The sequence below is a fragment of the Lacerta agilis genome, chromosome 11 (genome assembly GCF_009819535.1).
Source record: "Lacerta agilis isolate rLacAgi1 chromosome 11, rLacAgi1.pri, whole genome shotgun sequence".
Lineage (NCBI taxonomy): Eukaryota > Metazoa > Chordata > Lepidosauria > Squamata > Lacertidae > Lacerta > Lacerta agilis.
Window position 1 is genome coordinate 29847047 of NC_046322.1, and position 19466 is coordinate 29866512.

The 19466-nt window shown below is 41.8% G+C and overlaps 2 protein-coding genes across 5 annotated transcripts in view; both read left to right on the forward strand.

Annotated features, from left to right (window-relative positions):
- Positions 1–908: 908 nt before the first annotated feature.
- On the forward strand, positions 909–13696 carry CCDC125 (coiled-coil domain containing 125). Its single transcript, XM_033164398.1, has 12 exons — positions 909–1008; positions 3353–3769; positions 5476–5534; positions 5951–6037; positions 7030–7107; positions 8111–8196; positions 8294–8376; positions 9351–9466; positions 10096–10203; positions 11593–11767; positions 13072–13205; positions 13311–13696. The coding sequence occupies exons 2-12, from the start codon at positions 3448–3450 to the stop codon at positions 13653–13655; spliced, it is 1593 nt and encodes a 530-aa protein (XP_033020289.1). The 5' UTR covers positions 909–1008; positions 3353–3447; the 3' UTR covers positions 13656–13696.
- Positions 13697–18048: 4352 nt separating this feature from the next.
- ZFYVE16 (zinc finger FYVE-type containing 16) overlaps positions 18049–19466 on the forward strand; it is a 28040-nt gene continuing 26622 nt past the window's right edge. For 3 of the 4 annotated variants that reach the window (XM_033164393.1, XM_033164397.1, XM_033164396.1), the window contains exon 1: positions 18049–18147. The gene's annotated coding sequence lies outside the window, so the exon portion shown is untranslated. Of the gene's footprint in view, positions 18148–18894; positions 18949–19466 lie in introns of all 4 variants that reach the window. The other variant, XM_033164395.1, reaches the window with a different exon arrangement.

Genomic DNA, 19466 nt, shown 5'->3' on the forward strand with positions numbered 1-19466 from the left:
CATGGGACTCAAGAGTCTCCTCCAGCACCATAATTCAAAAGCATCAATTCTTCGGCGATCAGTCTTCTTTTTAGAAGAAGACGCCAAAGAATAAATGGACATAAATCTGATATCAGGAATCACAAGACAGAGAAACCAGTAGAACACTTCAATCTCCCAGCACAAGATCTCAAAGTAGCTGTCTTAATACAAAGGAATTTCAGAAATAGACTGGAAAGAGAAGTTGCTGAATTGCAACTCATTACCAAACTCAAAACCACGGAGAGACCTGGTCTGAACAAAGACATTGGATTCTTATCTCATTATCCATGACAAAGCTATCTTTAGTCATCTCACCCCTTGCTTTTTCCTTTAGGACTAACTGCAGTCGTTAACAGTCATCAACAGGTTTTCCACACCCATCAGCCAAATCACCCATTCCCACCACCCTTCTGAGTAATACCCCTCCTCACTATATATAAGTGTGCATGCACAAGAAAGCTCATACCAAGAACAAACTTAGTTGGTCTCTAATGTGCTACTGGAATGATTTTTTCATTTTGTTTTGTTTTGACTATTTCACAGGGTGTTTGTTGTGAGGATAAAATGGGGAGAACCTCGTACGCCCCCTTGAGCTCCTTGGAGGAAAAAAGTATATAAATGCAATGAAATAAATACCCCCCCCCCCAAAAAAAAACACCACTGCTTCGCAGCAGACCGGTCACCGGTATAGCTTAGTGTCAGGTACCTTCCCATTTCTTCCTGCTGCAACGACACAGAGGCTTGTGGGTGGCACCTTAAAAACTAATGGACAAGTTAGATTTATATTTGCAACAAGCTTTTTATATTACCGTGCCCATTCTTGACTCTGCAGGTCCCTCCTCTAGCTGTGGGGAAGGGAGGGCTCGGGGTAGGCGGGCAGGTGAAGCCCTGCCCCGGAGGGAGGCCGGGAGGAATAGAGGGGCGGACCGGGAAGGGCGACGGCTGGACTGGAGGGAAGGAGGAAGCCCTGCTCGCCTCGCCGGCCAGGTGGGTCTGCGGCGGCCTTGGCTTGCGCGCTGAGGCTCGCAGCTCTGGAAGGCTCGGCCCCTTGGGAGAGGGAAGGAGGGGCCGAGCCGTGGGGCGTCGGGGTTCAGTGCATGTGGCGCGGAGGGAAGCCCGGGAGGCTCGTGCGCGCTCTTTCGTAAAAGTGGAAATAAAAAAACGAAAAAATTGTCCAGTAGCACCTTAGAGACCAACTAAGTTTGTTCTGGGTATAAGCTTTCGTGTGCATGCGCACTTCTTCGTAAAAGTGTTCCGCGTTCTCTTTTTAGCCAGGATTCGCGTTGGCGGGAGCTGCGTGCTCTCAGCTCAGGCGCCCTCTGAGATTTTGCGTTGCCCGTGCAAATAGGACGGGGAGGTCTCCTTGCCGTTCTTTCCGGTACCTTTTAATATTGGTGGCAAAGGGAGACATTAAGCAGACTATGCAGTATTGCCCTGTATGGAGACGCCAGTGATGCTCAAAGCTGCACCTGTTGAATGTTGGTTGGGCATGCAGCTTTTTAAAGAAAAGAAAAAACAGAAGAGAAAGCCCTGCTTGAGGTGTTGTCATAATTGATAGATAGAATCACAGAGTTGGAAGGGAGCCTGAGGATCATCTAGTCTAACCCCCTGCTATGCAGGAATATGCAGCTGTCCCTTAGGCAGGATCGAACCCGCAACCTTGACATTGTCAGCATCACACTCTAGTCAACTGAGCTACCCATGAAAGAGATAATAGAGGCTAAGTTCTTTATTCTGGGAAGCCCTAGAATAAGTAAAGGGGACCCATTGTATGATTCTGCAGCGATAAGGTATGTTGTGTAATCTCAGGTCCATGCATTTTTTTGCTTTTCTGCCAGCTACAACTGTACATAAATATGAATAATCTTATAATTGTGTACATTATAAATATAAAATGCCTGTTGCTGTATAGTAATGCAGCAATAAGGGATGTTTTGCAATATTGGATCCACCATGGAATGTTAAGACATCAGGAAACTGCCTTATAGTGAGTCAGACCACAGGTCCATCTAGCTCAACATTGTCTGCACTGATTGGGGAGCAGTTCAGGATTTCAAACAAGCCTCTCTCCCAGCCCTACCTAGAGATGCTGGGGATGAAGCCTGGGATCTTTTCCATGGAAAGCAGATGCTCTATCACTGAGCTACAGCCACTCACCTGCTAGCTAGCTATACCTGCATATAAATAGGTTTTGCTCATTGTGTACTTGATAAATATAAAATGCTTGGTGTTTCAAATATAAAACTAACAGTGTGGCATTCTAATGAGAAATGAGCGCAGTAGATAATGTTTTTTGTTGATACAAGTGTGGTGCTGATAACCCTAAGGTTGCAGGTTTGATCCCTGTATGGGACAGCTGCATATATTCCTGCATTGCAGGGGGTTGGACTGGATGATCCTCCAGGTCCTTTCCAACTCTACAATTCTATGATTCTGTGATTCTATGTTTCTAAATTCAGGTAGGTAGCCGTGCTGGTCTGAGGCAGGCAAAATAAATTTTAAAAATTGTCCAGTAACACCTTAGAGACGAACTAAGACTACATGTTAACGAACCAGCCTCCTTCCCTGGCATCCCAAATTAAGTGTGCCTAAATTGTAAGCATTATGGGACAATGTATACACAATGTTACTCATGACCTTGGTTCATACTGTGATATTTACATGGATGTGCAGAAGACAAGCTCTTTCTATCACTGTGTTTATGCCTAAATCAGTCTCTAAAGGGTAGGCGAATGGACGTTCCATTTCGTTTTCTTAAAAACAAGCAGCACACATTCAAAATGGTTTACTAAAGTTAAAATATCCGTGTGCAAAAACAGCATAAGAAGACATTTTGAATGAAGAGAGGGTTTTCTATAAATGTGCTATAAAAAAAGAAGCAGCCAAGTATTCAGAGTTCCTTTCTGAGGATGTTATAAATGGCTGGATTCTATTAAAGAGAACTAGGAAAGCAATAGGTCTTGATGTCACTTTTGCAGTTGTTGGATTGTAAATTAAACAATGCTTTCTTTAAAGTAAACAAAGTGGCTGGGTGTGTTTATGGTCCTGCCAGCAAGGCATGATTACACTGATATGCTTTTAAGTTCTTGGAATCTTATTTTGAAGTCGTGCTTTGAAATCGGTAGTACCAAAACATGTGTTTAATTTGCAGGAAATGCTTCCTGTAATTAGTAATCTTTTTGACAAGAAGCAAGGGTTATTTAGGAAAATCTTAGTACAGTATAAAAAAAACTATTTGCTCCTGTCTAGAAATGCCGGAAGTGCCTGTTAAAGAAACTAAGGCATCTTTAGTTTTGTTATAATTATTCATTTTTATTAATTTATTTTCCAGCACAACTTTCCCTGACGTGTTTGTGTTTGAACAAAGCTTTTGTATTTGAACAAAGGCACCTCTAGCTTGAAATAAGAAGCTTATTTGTGTTGCCAATGTGTGAAGCAGTCTCATTGCAGAACAAACTGGGTATGACCTCGGAAGGTGAAGACGATGACATGGCATGTGGAGATTTGGGAAATGGACTCATTAGAAGACAAACTGCTATGTATGAACCAGAAAGCTTCAGCGTACACCCAGGTATGCCTAGAAGAGGTTCAGCAAGGAAAAGCTTCAGTCCGTTTATGCTGCCAAAAAATGGAGAAGAATGTGATGCAACAGTTTTTCGTTGCTCAAGGTGTAACAGCTTGAATGACACGTCAGTCAAAAAAATGGGAATCAATGCATTTCGTAGCTGCAACCGACAAAACAGCTCTGGTAAGGTTTTAGTTCAATCCAAACCTTTGGACCATTTAGTATTCTTCATACAGCACGTAAATGTTGCTATTAAGATACTTAATTCATAAACATCTCCAAAAGCAGAAGTCTTTTTAGCCATGTAAGTACCACAGAACAACAAATATAGAGCAGCAGGTGAAACAGTTTATTGCACCACCTAAAATGCTGGCTTCAAATTTTCAGTTACACTGAGCTTTTCACCTATAGGTGTTCAAAACAAAAATAAGGACTGTAAGATATATGTATGATGGATAGTGTTGACCCAGTTGTGTGTGCTTAAGCATGTTGACTTAAATAGAAGCTATAATAACTGAATTTAAAATATTAGACCTTGCACCAGTTAAGACATACTGTTTTACGAGTTTTCCTGTAAAAAATGAGGTCACAAGAGAGGAGAGGAGGCATTATTTAAGGCTTTATGTAAGTTGTAAATAATGCTGTACAGGGGACTGGCATATCAGTCAGCACACTAAGCACTTATTTGTTGACTCAGCCAGTTGGGTGCTAGGCTTCTAATGATGTAGCCCAGCTTGTAGATTCCAAGCATGAAAGAGATGAATGTAGTCTCATTTATCTCTGAGGCCACAGTGTACAGTAGTGTCTCACTGGATTGTAACATGAGTGAGAGTCCATTTTGGGGAGGAAACTCATTTTTCAAATATACAAAACAATAACTGGAGGTTGCTGAGGAAATACAATTTCCTTCTCCCAGAAAACTATTGCTTCCAGCGCAAGTTGGAGTTCTGTATGGATTGTGACTGTGCAAGTGTTGCAGGCAGTTATTTTGAAATTTGTTCGAGTATTGCATCCCCCCCCCCATTTCCTTTTTAAAAGAGGGCAGCTGCTCTCTGATGTTTCACTTTCTTACTTTGCCTTTTGGTGAATTCCCCTCGCCACCTCAGGTTTACTTTTTTTTTTAAAGGAATCTCCATTAGAGTGCACGTGTCCCAAGTTTTTCTTTTGTTTATACAACTCTTGAAACATAGTTCCACGCATGCATGGAGACATGGGTGGCCCATCCCATTTTGCCACCTGAGGTAAACCGGGAATTGCCACCTCCTGCCCCATTTGCCGCTGGGCTCAGCCCTCATCACTTCTGCTGCCAGAACACTACAGCTCTCACCAAAGTTGGTCAGAGCCAGGCTGTTCCGCAAAGCATTCTCTGCAAACCAGAATGCCTCCCTCTTGCCAGTGGGGTGTGTGTGTGTGTGTGTGTGTGTGCGTTCATTCTGGAAGCAGTAGTGTGGACAGAGAGCCATCTCTTTTGTCTCCCGTGCATGAGTCGGGTGCTTTACCGCACTTCATGTGCTGGACAGCTCAGCATGGAGACAAACAAATGTGTGGCTAGCCATTAAATAAGTTAGTGTTGATTTAACTTTTATCTTTTGATCTAATGATCTTTTGCATCCTTCCCCCCCCCCCTCCACCATTGGGAGACACCCAATGTGGGTTTTTTTCTCTCCTTCCAACAATCAGATGCTATTTTTTGAAACTTAAGAAGTGGTGTATTAAATGCTTGTTACATAAAAGTGCAAGGGGAAGGCAAATTACCAAACATAGTTTTGAGAAACAGCTGATGCGTTTTATGTTCTTTAAAAAAAATGTTTTAAATAAGCACTTAGAAATAAGCTTGCCATCCTATTAGTTTCAAACCAGGATGCTTTTTCTATTATGAATACACACAGAATCTAACTCTGAGGCATCAAATGAAGAATTAATACAACACCTTCAAGAAGCTGAAGAGGTAAGTGCCTGTCTTGGTAAGACTTAATTTGGAACCTTATTTTTCTCACTAATAGGGTGTCCCCAGACCCAGAAGCAATAGCAAATATGGGGCAAGGTGTTGAGAGAGTAGTAGAAGTCCAGCTTCACCCATATTTGGAGGAAGTGGATTTTCTGGATCCATTTCGGTTTGGCTTTAGGCCTGGTTATGGCACTGAAGCCGACTTGGTTGCCTTGGTTGATGGCTTAAGCAGGAGCCTCTCCTGCTGGCCAGGGAACCCTCCAGAACAGTGTGGGATATGGTGTGGAGATGGGGCTGCAGCCTGAGGGAGAAATCCTTCCAATCACACAAGCGGGTGTACCATCCACTCATAGCAGGAAGTCTCTGTATGATGCCCAATATTTTTGTTTACTCAACGTGACTTTATTCGTACCCAGGAAATAGAAGTTTTAAGAGTTGAATTGGAAGCATCTCAAAGACAACTTGAAGGCAAAGAGCAAGCACTAAAAATTCTGCAGAGCATGGTAACTTACTAATATATATGAATTTACATAAAATTTGTATTGTAGCATTTTTCAAATTGTACATATACCGTTATGCAAATGAGACAGCCGTAAGGTCCGTGTCGTGGTTGCTCGCAAGTAACGAGGCAAAAGTCCAGCCTGTCTTTTAACAGTGGAATTTGCTGCCAAGGAGTGTGGTGGAGTCTCCTTCTTTGGAGGTCTTCAAGCGGAGGCTTGACAGTCATCTGTCAGGAATGCTTTGATGGTGTTTCCTGCTTGGCAGGGGGTTGGACTGGATGGCCCTTGTGGTCTCTTCCAACTCTGTGATTCTAGGTTTATTGTGCATACTATGTACAGTGCAGAGCTACAAATCCATGTCCGTATCAATCACTCGCAGAATCCGGGAGTGGCCCCTTCCGGTTGCGACCCCAACATAAGAATTTCGGCACCCCCAGTCTCCGCCTCCCCTCCTTGCGTTTCACCCCTCTGTGTGGTTCGGGCAACGGAAATGGCATGCCTCCCTCCTCGCCCATTGGGCGAGGGGAGCGCAGGGTCTCTCCAGCATCCCCAGAGCCCCTACGCTCATGGTCCCTGGTCTCCTGCCCTTCCCCACTGGAGAAGTCGCTGTTTCCTCCGCTGGTGGAGGTGCTGCTAGTCAGGTGGGGCCGGTGCTCCTTGTAGCCTCCCGAGAGCCCTGCCACCACCTTGTGCTGAACCTGGGACAGTTCCCTGACAACAGCTGTTCTTCACTGTTATGGTTTTATTACTTACGTTGGTGACCAGTTCCTTAATTGACGCTGAGGCAGTTTTAGGGTAGTGCGACCAGTTCAGATGCACTAGGTTCTGTGCTGCAGGGGGTGCCATAATACTGTTGTAGAACAGAGTGTGAGAGGCAATGGGGAGCCCCTGAAATTTGAGAGCTCAAAGTCTGCCACTGATTGATGCATATGTTTTCACTTTTAGTATGATCTGCGAGACATAATAGTTCAGCTTTTTAAATTTTTATTTCTCAGGCAGTGCTGGATAAAGCCACTTGCCATACTAAAGCGGTATTTAAAAAAACAGAGCAGCAGAAGAGAGCTTTAGAAAAGGTAAGACTATACTTTATTCTTTCTCTGAAGAGGGGCAAAAATAACTGAGATGTGTATGGGATTGCAGTCCTAAAGCAAAAATCCGAAACATGTTTCAACTAATTGATTTCAATGGACTAAGCATGCTTTAAGACTGCAATCCTTACTGGGCAAGAATATCCATTGAACACTGCAATTTACTTCTCAGTAAATATGCATGGTGTTTGTCTTTTATTTACAATATTTTATTTAGTATTCAGGGTAGTTGTAATAGTTTGCTGGAATACTTACTGGAAAAGATGACTCTGTATAATTAGGAGATTTCAGAGCGCAGAGTTTTTATTCCATGGGAAGATCTGTTTGATTCTTCTCTTTTAGCGAACGCTGTGCCCACAGATTTTCAAGTTTTTCTCCACAATTTGTTGTTGTTGTTCAGTCGTTCAGTCGTGTCCGACTCTTCGTGACCCCATGGACCAGAGCACACCAGGCACACCTATCTTTCACTGCCTCCCGCAGTTTCTCCACAATAGTGAAAACTAAAAAAAATGATTTTCAAATTAATGCAGTAGACTGATTGTATGAATGTGTGGATATATAGAACATTCCTAGGCATTTTGTCTTTCATCAGTAGTTATCTAAAGTTGCTGACTCAGTATTTTTAGACCAACAATTGACTGCAATCCTAGATTTCAACAGGAAAAGTGAACAGGAGAGCAGTAAGTGCACAGTCAGAGGTGTCTGGAATGTGCTTACTGCCCAGCAGAACAGGCAGGCTGGCTTGTGGTTGGCTTTTTCAGCCAGGTGATTACTTGCAATAAATTATTTCCAAACATTGCCAGTTGTGCATTGGCTGCTTCTTGCCAAGCTAAGGCAAAATTATATGATCTTGGAGAATAAATCTGAGCAGTGTGGTTATGGGATGCAGGAGGGAATTCGATCCATCTTCACTACACTAAGAGTATAATGTTCAAATTATGGAATATTGTCCTGCTTTATTCTAATATTAACATTTTACTGTTTATAGGAAATAAATGTTCTACAGTGGGAAATCAAAATTAATCAGGAGAAATTTAAAAATACAGAAGAGTCTTGGGCAGAAAAATATGACAGGTATATATACCAAAGTAATACCTCAGTTTTACAATATATAGAAGCATATGTTTTAGGTATGATTTTAAAACATGTCATTTGTTGCCATTGTCAATAGAATTTATTGTGAAAATGCTGTACTTAAGGAAACACTGAAATTGAAAACTGATGAAGTTAAAACACTAAAGTCTGAAAATGAATGTAAGTATGCTCCACCTTTTTCAGTTCTTTGCCTTTTAAAGAAATTGTGTTTCTCACCTTCGTCTTAGATGCAAAAAAGCAAAGGCTAATCTTTTTTGAAAAGTGTACTGTGTTCAGTTTAACTTTCTATGATGCAGAATATATTAGTCCAATATTTATTGTTTTTAGCCAAAGGCCATTGCATTGTAACTCACAAAAGAAACAAGATATTCCAAGAGTAAGTAAACAAATGTATTTTCAAAAATGCAAGTTGTTAAAACATATAAAGTTATTCAAATCATTTAGGCATAATGTTTTAGTCTTAAACTTTTGTTTGTACTCTTGAAAGGATTTGAACATCATATCACGCTTAGAAGCATAAGGTTGAAATTATGCATTCTTACCCACTGAATATACTGGAATTTAGGATTTTGCATGTTGCATTGATGCAGTTAGCAATAAGATTAGCATCATCATTTACTCACCTAGGTAGCCTAGGTGAGATGGCAAGTGGCTGAAAGTCACCTATTGAGCTTCATAGCTGAGAAAGGATTTGAACCTGAATCTCCATAGTCCTAATCTGTCACTCTAAGCCACCACACCATCACTGGCTCTCAATGTTTAATATTGACACATAATTTCAGCATAGTTTAGTAAACCACAGCTACGAACCTGTTTCAGATGCAGAGTCTTCAGTCCATAATATATGACATAATAAAACTAGTGCTGTGTAAAGAGCGTTTTCCTCCTTAGTGTGTGTTCTCAATCGATTCCACAAAATCTGAGACTAGGGAAGCTTCCAACACAAACTTGTAGGCGAGCTTGAGCTCTTTGTTCAGAAATTAAGCTCCTTTATTTTGTGTATACCCCAAAAATCAGTAAATGAAGAATCAAACCCTATTAAATTTGAAAACTACGCAAGTGAGGATTTGAAGCAACAGAAGCTGATTGAAAATTTCACAAACTGTTTCCTTGCTCAATATTGAATTTTACAGTTTTGGAACGACAGCATCTGGAGATTCTCGCTGTCCTAGATGTAAAACAGCGGAAGATTGTTCAGGAGAACATGTCCCTTAGCAAGAGTGGTTTTACAGAGATAACAGGACTTGAGGTGTGTATATTAAAATTGCTTTGTTTGAGTCTTTTACTTTGAGAATGAAGTGGAAGGGCAGAAGCTTCGGTTCTTTCGGCTACTATTTTCCCTCCTCCATTTGGACTTGGGATCGTATCCAGTTCATGAAACACCATTGCTCCCTCCCTCTTTCTTCCTAGACCAGTCTGCCCCAAGCTGATCTTCTACAACTTGTTTTGAGCTGTGAAATGGAGAAATTAAAAATAGAAAAGCCCAAGAGCTCATAATGAGTTTGATACTGATTTTAGTTACAGTAATGGAATGTTGGGGGTGGGTGGGGGATAGGTGAGAGGTGATTTTTCGTTGATCCCCCCTACACTGCCTGAAAATCTTCCCATGAGATTTGGAGGATACTCTGCAACAAGGTGCATGATACAGAAGGGGAATCAAAGGAAATCGTCTCTACCTTTCATGAGTCGGAGCATCTATTAGATTGCAGTAATTTCTGGAAATGGAAGCTGTCCTTCTGTTCTAAAGGGCAGCTCTGGATCCAGGCCAGTAATATAACTTGAATGAAGATGTGTAAGTCCACCCTTATTCTGTGTTTTGTAAAAAACAAACAAAACCCCCCACAATCAATAATGGATGGTGTGCATTTGAATTTGAAGCTGGCAGTACTTGGAGCCTGCACTTGCAGTGGTCTTGAGGGAGAGCCATGCTCCTGTGCAAAAATGTCAGCCGTGACTCGAAAACAACTGCTTCAGCTCAAACAAGAGGTATTTATGCTTGGAATGAAAGTAGCATTGTTGTCCCTTTTAATGAAGATGTATAGAAGGCACTTGCCATGTGTGAAATTGTTCAAAATGATGCAAGCTTTAAAATAGTGTTTAGGCAGCTGATATGTCAATGCATTTTCCTTTTTATGATATCTAAAACTTGTATTATTATTAATAATAATAATAATAATAATAATAATATATGTATACATATTAGCGGCCCAATGCATAAGTGTATATTTAGACAAGGGTAGCCTATGAAAACAAAATGGGATGGATCCGAAGATGGATCTTTCTTGCTCTAATGCAGGGGTCAGCAAACTTTTTCAGCAGGGTGCCGGTCCACTGTCCCTCAGACCTTGTGGTGGGCTGGACTATATTTGGGGGGGGGGATGATGCAAGAGCACCATGAGCCCCGGTGGCTGCTTACCTGTGTCTTGCGAGTGGCAGGGGCTGGCGGCGGCAGCAGAGGGATGATGAGCGGCACGTGAAAGGGCTCTGGAGAGGGGCTGCTTAAAATGGTGGCTGCTCAAGCGCTGCTGCTACAGGCACCAACAAAGCCCAGCCACCTTCCTCCTCTAGGCAGGGCGGGGAGAAGCCAGGAGGGAGGGAGGAGGAGGCGGCGTGGGAGGGAGAGAGAAAGAACGCACGTGCTGGCAATCCATGCGGTGATTCCTGGACCATACGCAGCCTGGATGCAGAATGCAGTTGGGCCTGATCTGGCCTGCGGGCCTTCATTTGCATGTCCATGCTCTAATGGAATTAATTTCTTCTGAATCAATGCCATTTTCTTTTAGGCACATCTCATTATCTTTGTGCAGCCCTCTTTAGGCTAATGATGAAATCCATTCATGCAACTAGGAGAGCAGACTCTGGATGAGTCCCAAAAAGTTGCCTAGGTTTGGTAGCCAATAATCGTTTCTAGAAGTCTGTCTGTCTCTGCTTTCTTGGTTGCTGTTCCACACAGAGAAAAAGTGTGGGTGTGTTTGCTGCCTAAGCAGGAGGATTTTATAGGGAGCAGTAGTAGGTGATACTTATTTTTGTAGCAACTCTAGTACTCTTTACCATTGATTCTGCATCCTAGCACAAGGCGTAGCCCAGTTCCATGGTAAACAAAGAACAAAGTGCCTCCCTGTGTAGACAGCCACTTTTATTATTGTTTTTGTTGTTAAATGTCAATCTTGTGGCAGAGTATACTAGAGGTTTTCCCAGTTGATTGTTAAAATTAAATTTTCTGGTCACCTAGTGACTGTGTGTGTGTATAATTCTACTTCATTTGGGGAAGCAGTTGCCATACCAATGTACTGGGACTGAATGACTAAAGAAAGCTCCAAAATGTGGATTCATTCACTCTGAACCTTCTCTCAATCTTAAAAAACAACAACATAGTTTGAGCTTCTGAAGAAGAGTAAAGAAGAAGCATATATTATGGCAGATGCCTTCAGAATTGCATTTGAGCAGCAGCTGATGCGGAGGAAGGACCAGGCTCTTGGACTTGCACAGATGAATAAGATCTGTAGAAAAGAAAAGAAACGATTCAACTGGAAAAACATAAAAGATGATGGTAATTTTCTCCATGCTGCATGATTCTCAGTGGTATTGAAAGTAGCCCAGAATTTGCAGTTTTTGTTTTGTATAAAACCTGTTCGAATAAACCTAAAACCTACTGTTTGACATCATACGTTTGCTGACCTGAATTTCATAGTAGCTAACCATGCTGCATGCAAACAGAGTAGCAAAGCAGTCCCTACTAAGAGAATTTAAGGCTGGTTCATGCATGTTAATTGCTTGATTACTGCTCATCTCATGAAGAGCAGTATTATCAGTGAGCCATCACAGATATCATCAAAGAGAGAACTTTTATATATCACCTCAAAACACAATGGTCTTGTTCAAACATCACAGCCAAAGTTCAAGATATCTTATTTCAAACCTTCTGAATCTCACTTATTCATTATCTGGGGAAAGGTCTTTTCAGGGAGACAGCTATGAAAAATTATGGAATAATCTCTCCAAACTGGTGGTGGTGGTGGTATTAAATTTGCTGGATTATGTCCAATAAAGTAAATAGGAAGCATTTTTCTGGCACATGTATAATTTGCATGTGGTGATATTCAAAAAGTGTGATCTTAAGATTGCAATCTGCTGCTTTAAAAAAATGAGTATTTTGAATGATGGGAGAGGATTCATCCACCAGTGAGTGAACTAAAGTAATAAACAGTTCATTTCCTTTTTGGAGTTCATATAATTTAATCCCAGTTTATTGCAATTTCTCCTCCCTCTTTCAAGCACCTGCATACATTTCTTCTCTTCTAACCCCTGTATTATTGCCTTTCTGGTGCTTATAGGATATTGGAGCTTAATAGTAGAGCAGGGGTAGCCAACCTTTGGAGCCCCAATCATCCCTGGCCTTTGGTTTTGCCAACTGGGATTGATGGGAGTCCGAGCCCAACAACGTTTGGAGGGCACCGCATTGGCTATCCCTGTAATAGACTATGAATAACAATTTTAGAATAAGGATTCAAAACGTGTTATCTAAGATCAGCATATTTTGGCCTTCATTACTAGCACTCCACTGTTCTCCGTTTATTCACTTTAACTGCAGAACATTTCGCTGTATTCATTTTGTTCCATCTGTGATGGTTATTATTTTGTCTATTGAAAGTATAGCAGTCATCACCAAAAGCATATGTACTTTTGGAAGCTGGTTTATAGATGTATGCCATTTATTATTGTTTGGTAACAGCCTCAGTTTTCCAGTGGTATATTTGTTTTAGGCTTAATTTCATTTGGACTTTAAAAAGGTGGTTGGTGTTTAGAATGTCTCAAAGATCAGGACTTAAATGTGAATGTTATTTTTCCTCTCAGGTGCTTTCACATTTCAAGGGAATAGGAAAAGCTTGGGACGAAAGTTGATGGGCATGCTTGCTTCCGGCACTGACAGCAAGAAAATAGAAGAATTGGATAACCCGCAGGAAATCATTAGGATGCTGATAGACTCGGTTGGTAACTTGTATGGCTTCATAGAGGGCATATTAATGGTGTTCTTTTATCTCTGTAAAAATAAATATACACTGTTTATTTTTATTTTTTATTGATTTTTACAGCTGAATGATAAGGAGGAAGCTTTGGCCCATCAAAGAAAAGTTAGTTATATGCTTGCTCGTGCCCTGGAAGAGAAAGAAGATAGTTTGCAGCAGAATAAGGAAAGTAAATTTTCAGAAGAACAACTTGCCCTTAGCAGTAATCAGTGCAAAAATGATTCAGAGCCCCCAAAGTCAGCTCTTCCTGTGTGTTCGAGTTGCCAGACGTGCAGTGCTCCAGATTGCTCCTGTTCTGTTTCCCACACATCTCCCGCCACAATGCTGAACTGTACGTCTAAAAGTTCTTGTTCCCCAACACCTGAAGAAAATTATGTGCATTCAACAGAGGAAGCAGCTGATCAAAACTGAAAATACTGACTGCTTTGCAGGGGAGGGTAGAGCCTGGGGGGGCGGGGAAATGACAGAGGCAACACACCTCTTTAATGCTCAAGACTGATTTAATATTTTTATGTGCTTGCGTGGATGGGCTTTCAATTGACTTCCAGGTCCTTCATCACTGTGATACATAGAAGTCAACATGCAGAAGTTCTTGCATGCCAACAGAGCCCCTGGTTTGGGCTGTAATCTTGTCATCATAATTCAGGGAACCTTTTTATTAGAGTGATTTTAAGCATTTTTCACCAATTAAATTAAATTAATTAAAATAATTGCAAAAAACAACTGAATGTAGATATTTGTAAATAGTTTGCTTGTACGTAATGCCTGTGTATTTTATGCTATGATGGAATTGGGGGCAGATATATTTTTGAAAGCACTATTTCACGACTGAATTAAAGAACTTCTATGCTATGCGAATGGTTACTGTAAGATAAAGAGATTCTGGGTTGTGTATTCACATACATAGGGACTAGATCATGCACCCCCAAACTCGGCCCTCCAGATGTTTTGAGACTACAATTCCCATCATCCCTGACCACTGGTCCTGTTAGCTAGGGGTGATGGGAGTTGTAGTCCCAAAATATCTGGAGGGCCGAGTTTGGGGATGCCTGGACTAGATCCACTAAAATCAATACTTTTAAGTCCATTAATTTCAGGGGTCAGTTCTGATGTATGGTTTAGCAAGTTGGGTACAACTTTTTTCTCTGCTGATCATAAATTAATGGATTCCCTGCTATTTTAAAAATTAAGTAATGTCATTTATAATTTAGCAGTGTGTCAGAACTATGGGCAGTATTCAACTAAATAAAAGTGCTAATGCAAGGCGGCGATTCCTCTCATGTACATCCCACTGCCCCCAAATTTACTCTGGAGGCTTGGGGAACCTTCAGAACAGATTGGGGGTGGGGGGGGGATATTTTGTTGTAAAGGATAAATTCTGTGCTGATAGAACAGTCTCCTTAGCACTCGTACATCCCTCATTTTGATATAGTCACATGTATTAAGGTGAACAAATCCCTCCCCCAATTGGGGAAGGGTAACATTTTTGCATGCTAGGGACTTTAAAGTGACCTTAATTTAAGATACTGGCTACAGTGTTAAATCAACCACACATTTAGATAACGAAACACATTTAGAACTTCAGAATGGATAAACCCAAAGCTTTTGGCAGTTGTACCAATCAGGTTTTTGAAGCCACTTTTCACCGTAAAAGCTGCTGCATGCTCCCTTGTACACAGCAGTCTTAATTTTGAAGCTAGATTTGTTTTCTTTTGGAGCCTAAAGCTCTGGTCTCTTGCTGCCATTTTAATCTGGACTAACAAGCCCATTTAGATTTAGGGAAAGCTCTTCGGCAGCAGCCAAATGTTGTGAACTAAACAAAATGTCTTGTTTGTCTTCACTCATTATTTGTATGTGCTGAGAGGATACAAAAGGGGGGGGGAGAACCCACCCAGAATAATACTCTTCTTATTGCTGGCGAGCGTGAAAACTTACAGAGGATTTCTCAAAAAAAGCAGGTGTCTGCATAAATTACTTGTTGTATAATGAAAAGCACATGGCGATGCTCTCCCTTTCAGGGCCCATCTGCTGCAAACTGTGATGCAACAACAGAAACAAAGGCCACCTTCTCACAAGCAGGAGCAACCTGTTCCTCCACTTAATCACTTCAGGCTGGGGGGAGGGAGGGGCCCATAATAGCCCTTCTACTTAACTGTTCTGCAATGTTTCTAAGGAGGGACACAGTCAGCCACATGCATCTGTAGTGGCACAGGATACTGCCAGAATATTAGTATTTTGCAGAAGGGATTTAAGTGCAGACTTGGTTATCATTCATAAGTCAAAATTCATAGAATCGTAGAGTTGGAAGGGACCCTGGGGTCATCTAGTCCCCCTTGCAGTGCAGGAATGCCAACTAAATGACAGATGGCCATCTAATGTCTTATTAAAAACCTCCAAGGAGGGAGAGTCCACCACCTCTTCTGGGAGTCTGTTTCCACTGCTAAACAGCTCTTACTGTCAGAAAGTTCTTTCAGCACTCAAGTGGGACAATTCCACTTTCTCCTAAATCATTTTGCATTTTTTGTTTAAAAAAATCCCTGCTCTGCACAGTCCCAGTTGCCTTAGATAAGCACTCCAGTAATCTAAACCCCTAATTTTCAGCTCCTGTACGTTATTACAACCTTCAGATTCCATATGGCCTAACACCTTCAGTTTATCAATATATGTTGATTTGCACTCTTTACTGTGCCCATTTAAAACATTTTTATTTAGGCAAGGCTATCCAAATGTTGATGTGTTTTACTGTTAATTTTAATTATTTTAAAATGTTTTAAACTGTTTACATGTTCTATTTATAATTTTAATATTTATTGTCTTTACGGCAATCAAACTATATAATTTTTGTTAAATACATAAATTCAAATTATTAACATATATTTGCTGGCAATTAAAACTGATTATGACCTTGAAATACTGCACTGTGCATCTTAAAAACAAAATTATGTTTTCTATTGCATGTGAGTGTAACCTGCAAACAGATGGTTTCTTCATTGTCTGATGTTATTTTACCAAAAGCCATTAAAAGCAAATATTTTCACAAGCTTTGACATAATTCTGACTATTAATTATATTATCAAGCCCGGAGGCTTAGGATGTGCTGCTGTAAACAAAAACAATTATTTGGGAGAAGTGGTTAAGTAATTAGGCATGACTCCCTTTCAACACTTCAGTCATACAGAAGTGCAAACAATTAAAGTCAAATATTAATGAATTATATTTACACTCCCAAGCTGAGAGTTTGCCTAAATATTCTGTAATATGGTATGTTGAAGAAAGTAATATTTGCTACAGTTCGTTCCAAACACAATGTATTTATTTAGAATTATGTTTTGCAGCACTGAATATAAGAGCCTGCTGGATCAGGCCAATGGCCCATCTAGTCTAGCATCCTGTTCTCAAAGTGGCCAACCAGATGCCTATGGGAAACACGCAAACAAGACCCAAGTATAACAGCATTCTGCCCACTTGTGATTCTTACCACCTGCTACTATTGAGACATACTCCCCCGAAAAGTGGACACAGAACATACATGGCTAGTAGCTCTTGATAACCTTAATCTCTGTGCATTTGTCTAATCATTTTTTTGTGGGAGCAAATTCCATAGTGCTATGTCCTAAATCTTCCAACATTCAGCTTAATTTGGGTGATCAAGGTAATTAATGGGGTGTGTCTTCAGCGTAGGAGGATAGCTATACAACAAAGATGCCAGGAATACCAATGTGAGCAGGAAGTAAAATAAGCCCGCAATTTATGTGCATTTAACTTGTGCACATTAAGCTTTATGTGTGGCAAAAAAAATAAAAAGGGGCGGGGTTCCAAGAAAAATGACTGTCAATTCCACCCACCATTGAACCCAATGTGTTTTGACTAGGCACGGTTTTGGCTTTAGGCATGGCAAGCCCCACGGAAATTGCGTGCTTACTTGCACCTCCTCATCTTAGTGGCTGCCTCAGAAAAAAGTCCACTCCTTAGCTATCAGGCTTATGCTGATATGAGGATAGTGATTAGGTTGCTTATGTTTTTAAGACGACACAGGGAAATGATGCATTTTGAATGACAGCTAATAAATGTAGTTATAAAACAAATATGTTTTCTATAGATCAGCAGCCACTTAAATAAAAGCCCAACTCTAATTTGCAAGGACGGCTGTGCTTTTGAGTAGTCAGCTATGGGTACTCAGCACATTCTCAAAGACACTTTCCCCTTTAAAAAAAAGGTCCATGCAATCCGCACTTTCTAATCGCTCCTGCTTTTCTTAAGAGCTTGAAGTTTCACCGCCGGATACCAAAGTCCATTTAAAAGATTAAAAAGGATCACAATAGGGGAGGGCAAGGACCTTGAAGGGAGGACAGTAGACGGAGGCGTCCTGTACTGCTGCTTTAATTACTGTAGAGTAACATTTCCCAAATTTGGCATCTCTACATAAAAATGAAGCCTATTCAAACGTGAAGCAAAACCAAGCGTCCTCTTCCCTTCTCCTTTTTTCAGTGCACCTTTACCTTTCAAACAGAGGAAATGCAAGTGGCTACTACCTCAATCAGGATGCCTAAGCACCACTTTTGACGCACCGACCCGCCGCCCGGGTCTGGGAGAATCACCCGAACACCTTTTGACTTGACCTCCGAAGCGCAGAGAAGGAGGAGGGAACAAAAACAGCCTAGCAACTGCGCAAGCGCACTTGGCTGCATCCCGGAGATTGGTAGCAGAAGACTTGAGGGAAGGCGGAGAGAGAGGGGCAGAGCGCGAGAGCAGCGCATGCGTACAGACGGAGACCTGAAGAAGAAAGAGAGGAGAGCAGCTCCCCCCCCCCCCACTTTCTCGGGAAAGACAAAAAAAAAAGTCTGCACGAAAGTCCCGCCGCGCTTCGCGGGGCTCGTCTTAAACTGGCGGGGGCGCCCATGAGGTGAGCGGTGTGTGTGTTGTTGCTTCCTGGTGTGGGGGGCGTGCCTGCTCCGGGTTTCGGCCTCTGAAGGGGGTCCGGCGCCCAATTATTATTATTTTGTCCCTCAGATGTGGGGGCGCGTGTGGTGTAAGGGCCTCCATTCCTCTCAGGTATTCTGTGACAACGAGGGACGCGGTTTGGGTTCCGGTGTGGACGAGGCATCTCTTCAAGCAATGCTCTGGCTGCTGCTCGCCACCCCACAGATTTCCCTCTCTCCCCGTTTGGGGGTCGGCGGAGGGCAGGAGCGAGGGGGGCTGAAGCGGTGGGTAGGAAAGACCTGCCTGCTCTACTGTCTTATAAAGGGAAGGATCGGCACCCCGGGCTGTCCTGCCCTTCCTGGGGCGAGCGAGTTGGTTCCTCTCTCTTCCTGCAACCCCATTCCTTGCTTGACATCTTCACGTTTGGTCGCCTCTCGGAAGAGTTTCAGGCTCCAGTTTCCGTCTGGCGCCTGGAGAGATTGGAAATCTCAACATTAACACCCCACCCCCATGGTTTCTCGCCCGCCCCGGTCTTGGTTGGAATAATCCCGTGCGATTATAAATAAATCTCCAGAAGTTTTGTCCGCCCCGATGTGCTTTTTATGGTTTGTGGAGCCATTGTAGTAAACAATCCGGAGCAGGAGGTTGAATCTGGCTCAAGGTTGAAATGCCAATATAGTGCAATAGAGTTCGCATGTGACGGTGTGTTTCCCCGCTCCTATATGTGAAGGAAGATAATCATGTGAGAAGTCAAGCTGACATGACGACACCATAGCGAGCGAGGGTGGGTTTGTTGCACCAAAATCTGTGCTTTTCCGTGTGCAGGGACCTTCTCAGAGCACAAGCAAGTGAAGCCCCAGGGTGTCTCCCTAGCTTGTCTGTGCACTTAAACTGAGTTAGGAGCGTTTTCTTCCCAGTTAAAAAAATGACTTGACTTCTTGCAACTAAGTCTACACAGTCTGCAGCATTTTTACCCCATGCTTTAGCTGACATGAGATCAACAACAAGACAGAAATATTTAAAATGTTAATGATCATTATGCGGTCTATACTTGATAGTTTTGTCATAGGTTGCTTTAGGATTAGCTTTCCTATCAAGAATTTCAAAGTACTTACCAAGTACTTGGTTTGCAAGTCATGGTTTGTCACATGATTTTTGAGTAATCAAATTGACAGTGTTTGTCCACAGCTTGTTTTTCATTACTGTTCATGTCTCAATGAACCATCTTAAAATACTTTTTTGGGTTAGATACTGACTAATTATGTTATCAGGTTTTAAATTAAAATTTCCATTTCCTGAAAT

What these genes read in the sequence shown, in the direction of transcription:
- CCDC125 (XM_033164398.1), top strand. Translation starts at nt 3,448, where the DNA reads ATGTGTGAAGCAGTCTCATTGCAGAACAAACTGGGTATGACCTCGGAA. An exon ending in CAACCGACAAAACAGCTCTG is followed by an intron (nt 3,770 to 5,475) that starts GTAAGGTTTTAG and finishes GAATACACACAG; the next exon opens with AATCTAACTCTGAGGCATCA. An exon ending in ACTAAAGTCTGAAAATGAAT is followed by an intron (nt 8,377 to 9,350) that starts GTAAGTATGCTC and finishes TGAATTTTACAG; the next exon opens with TTTTGGAACGACAGCATCTG.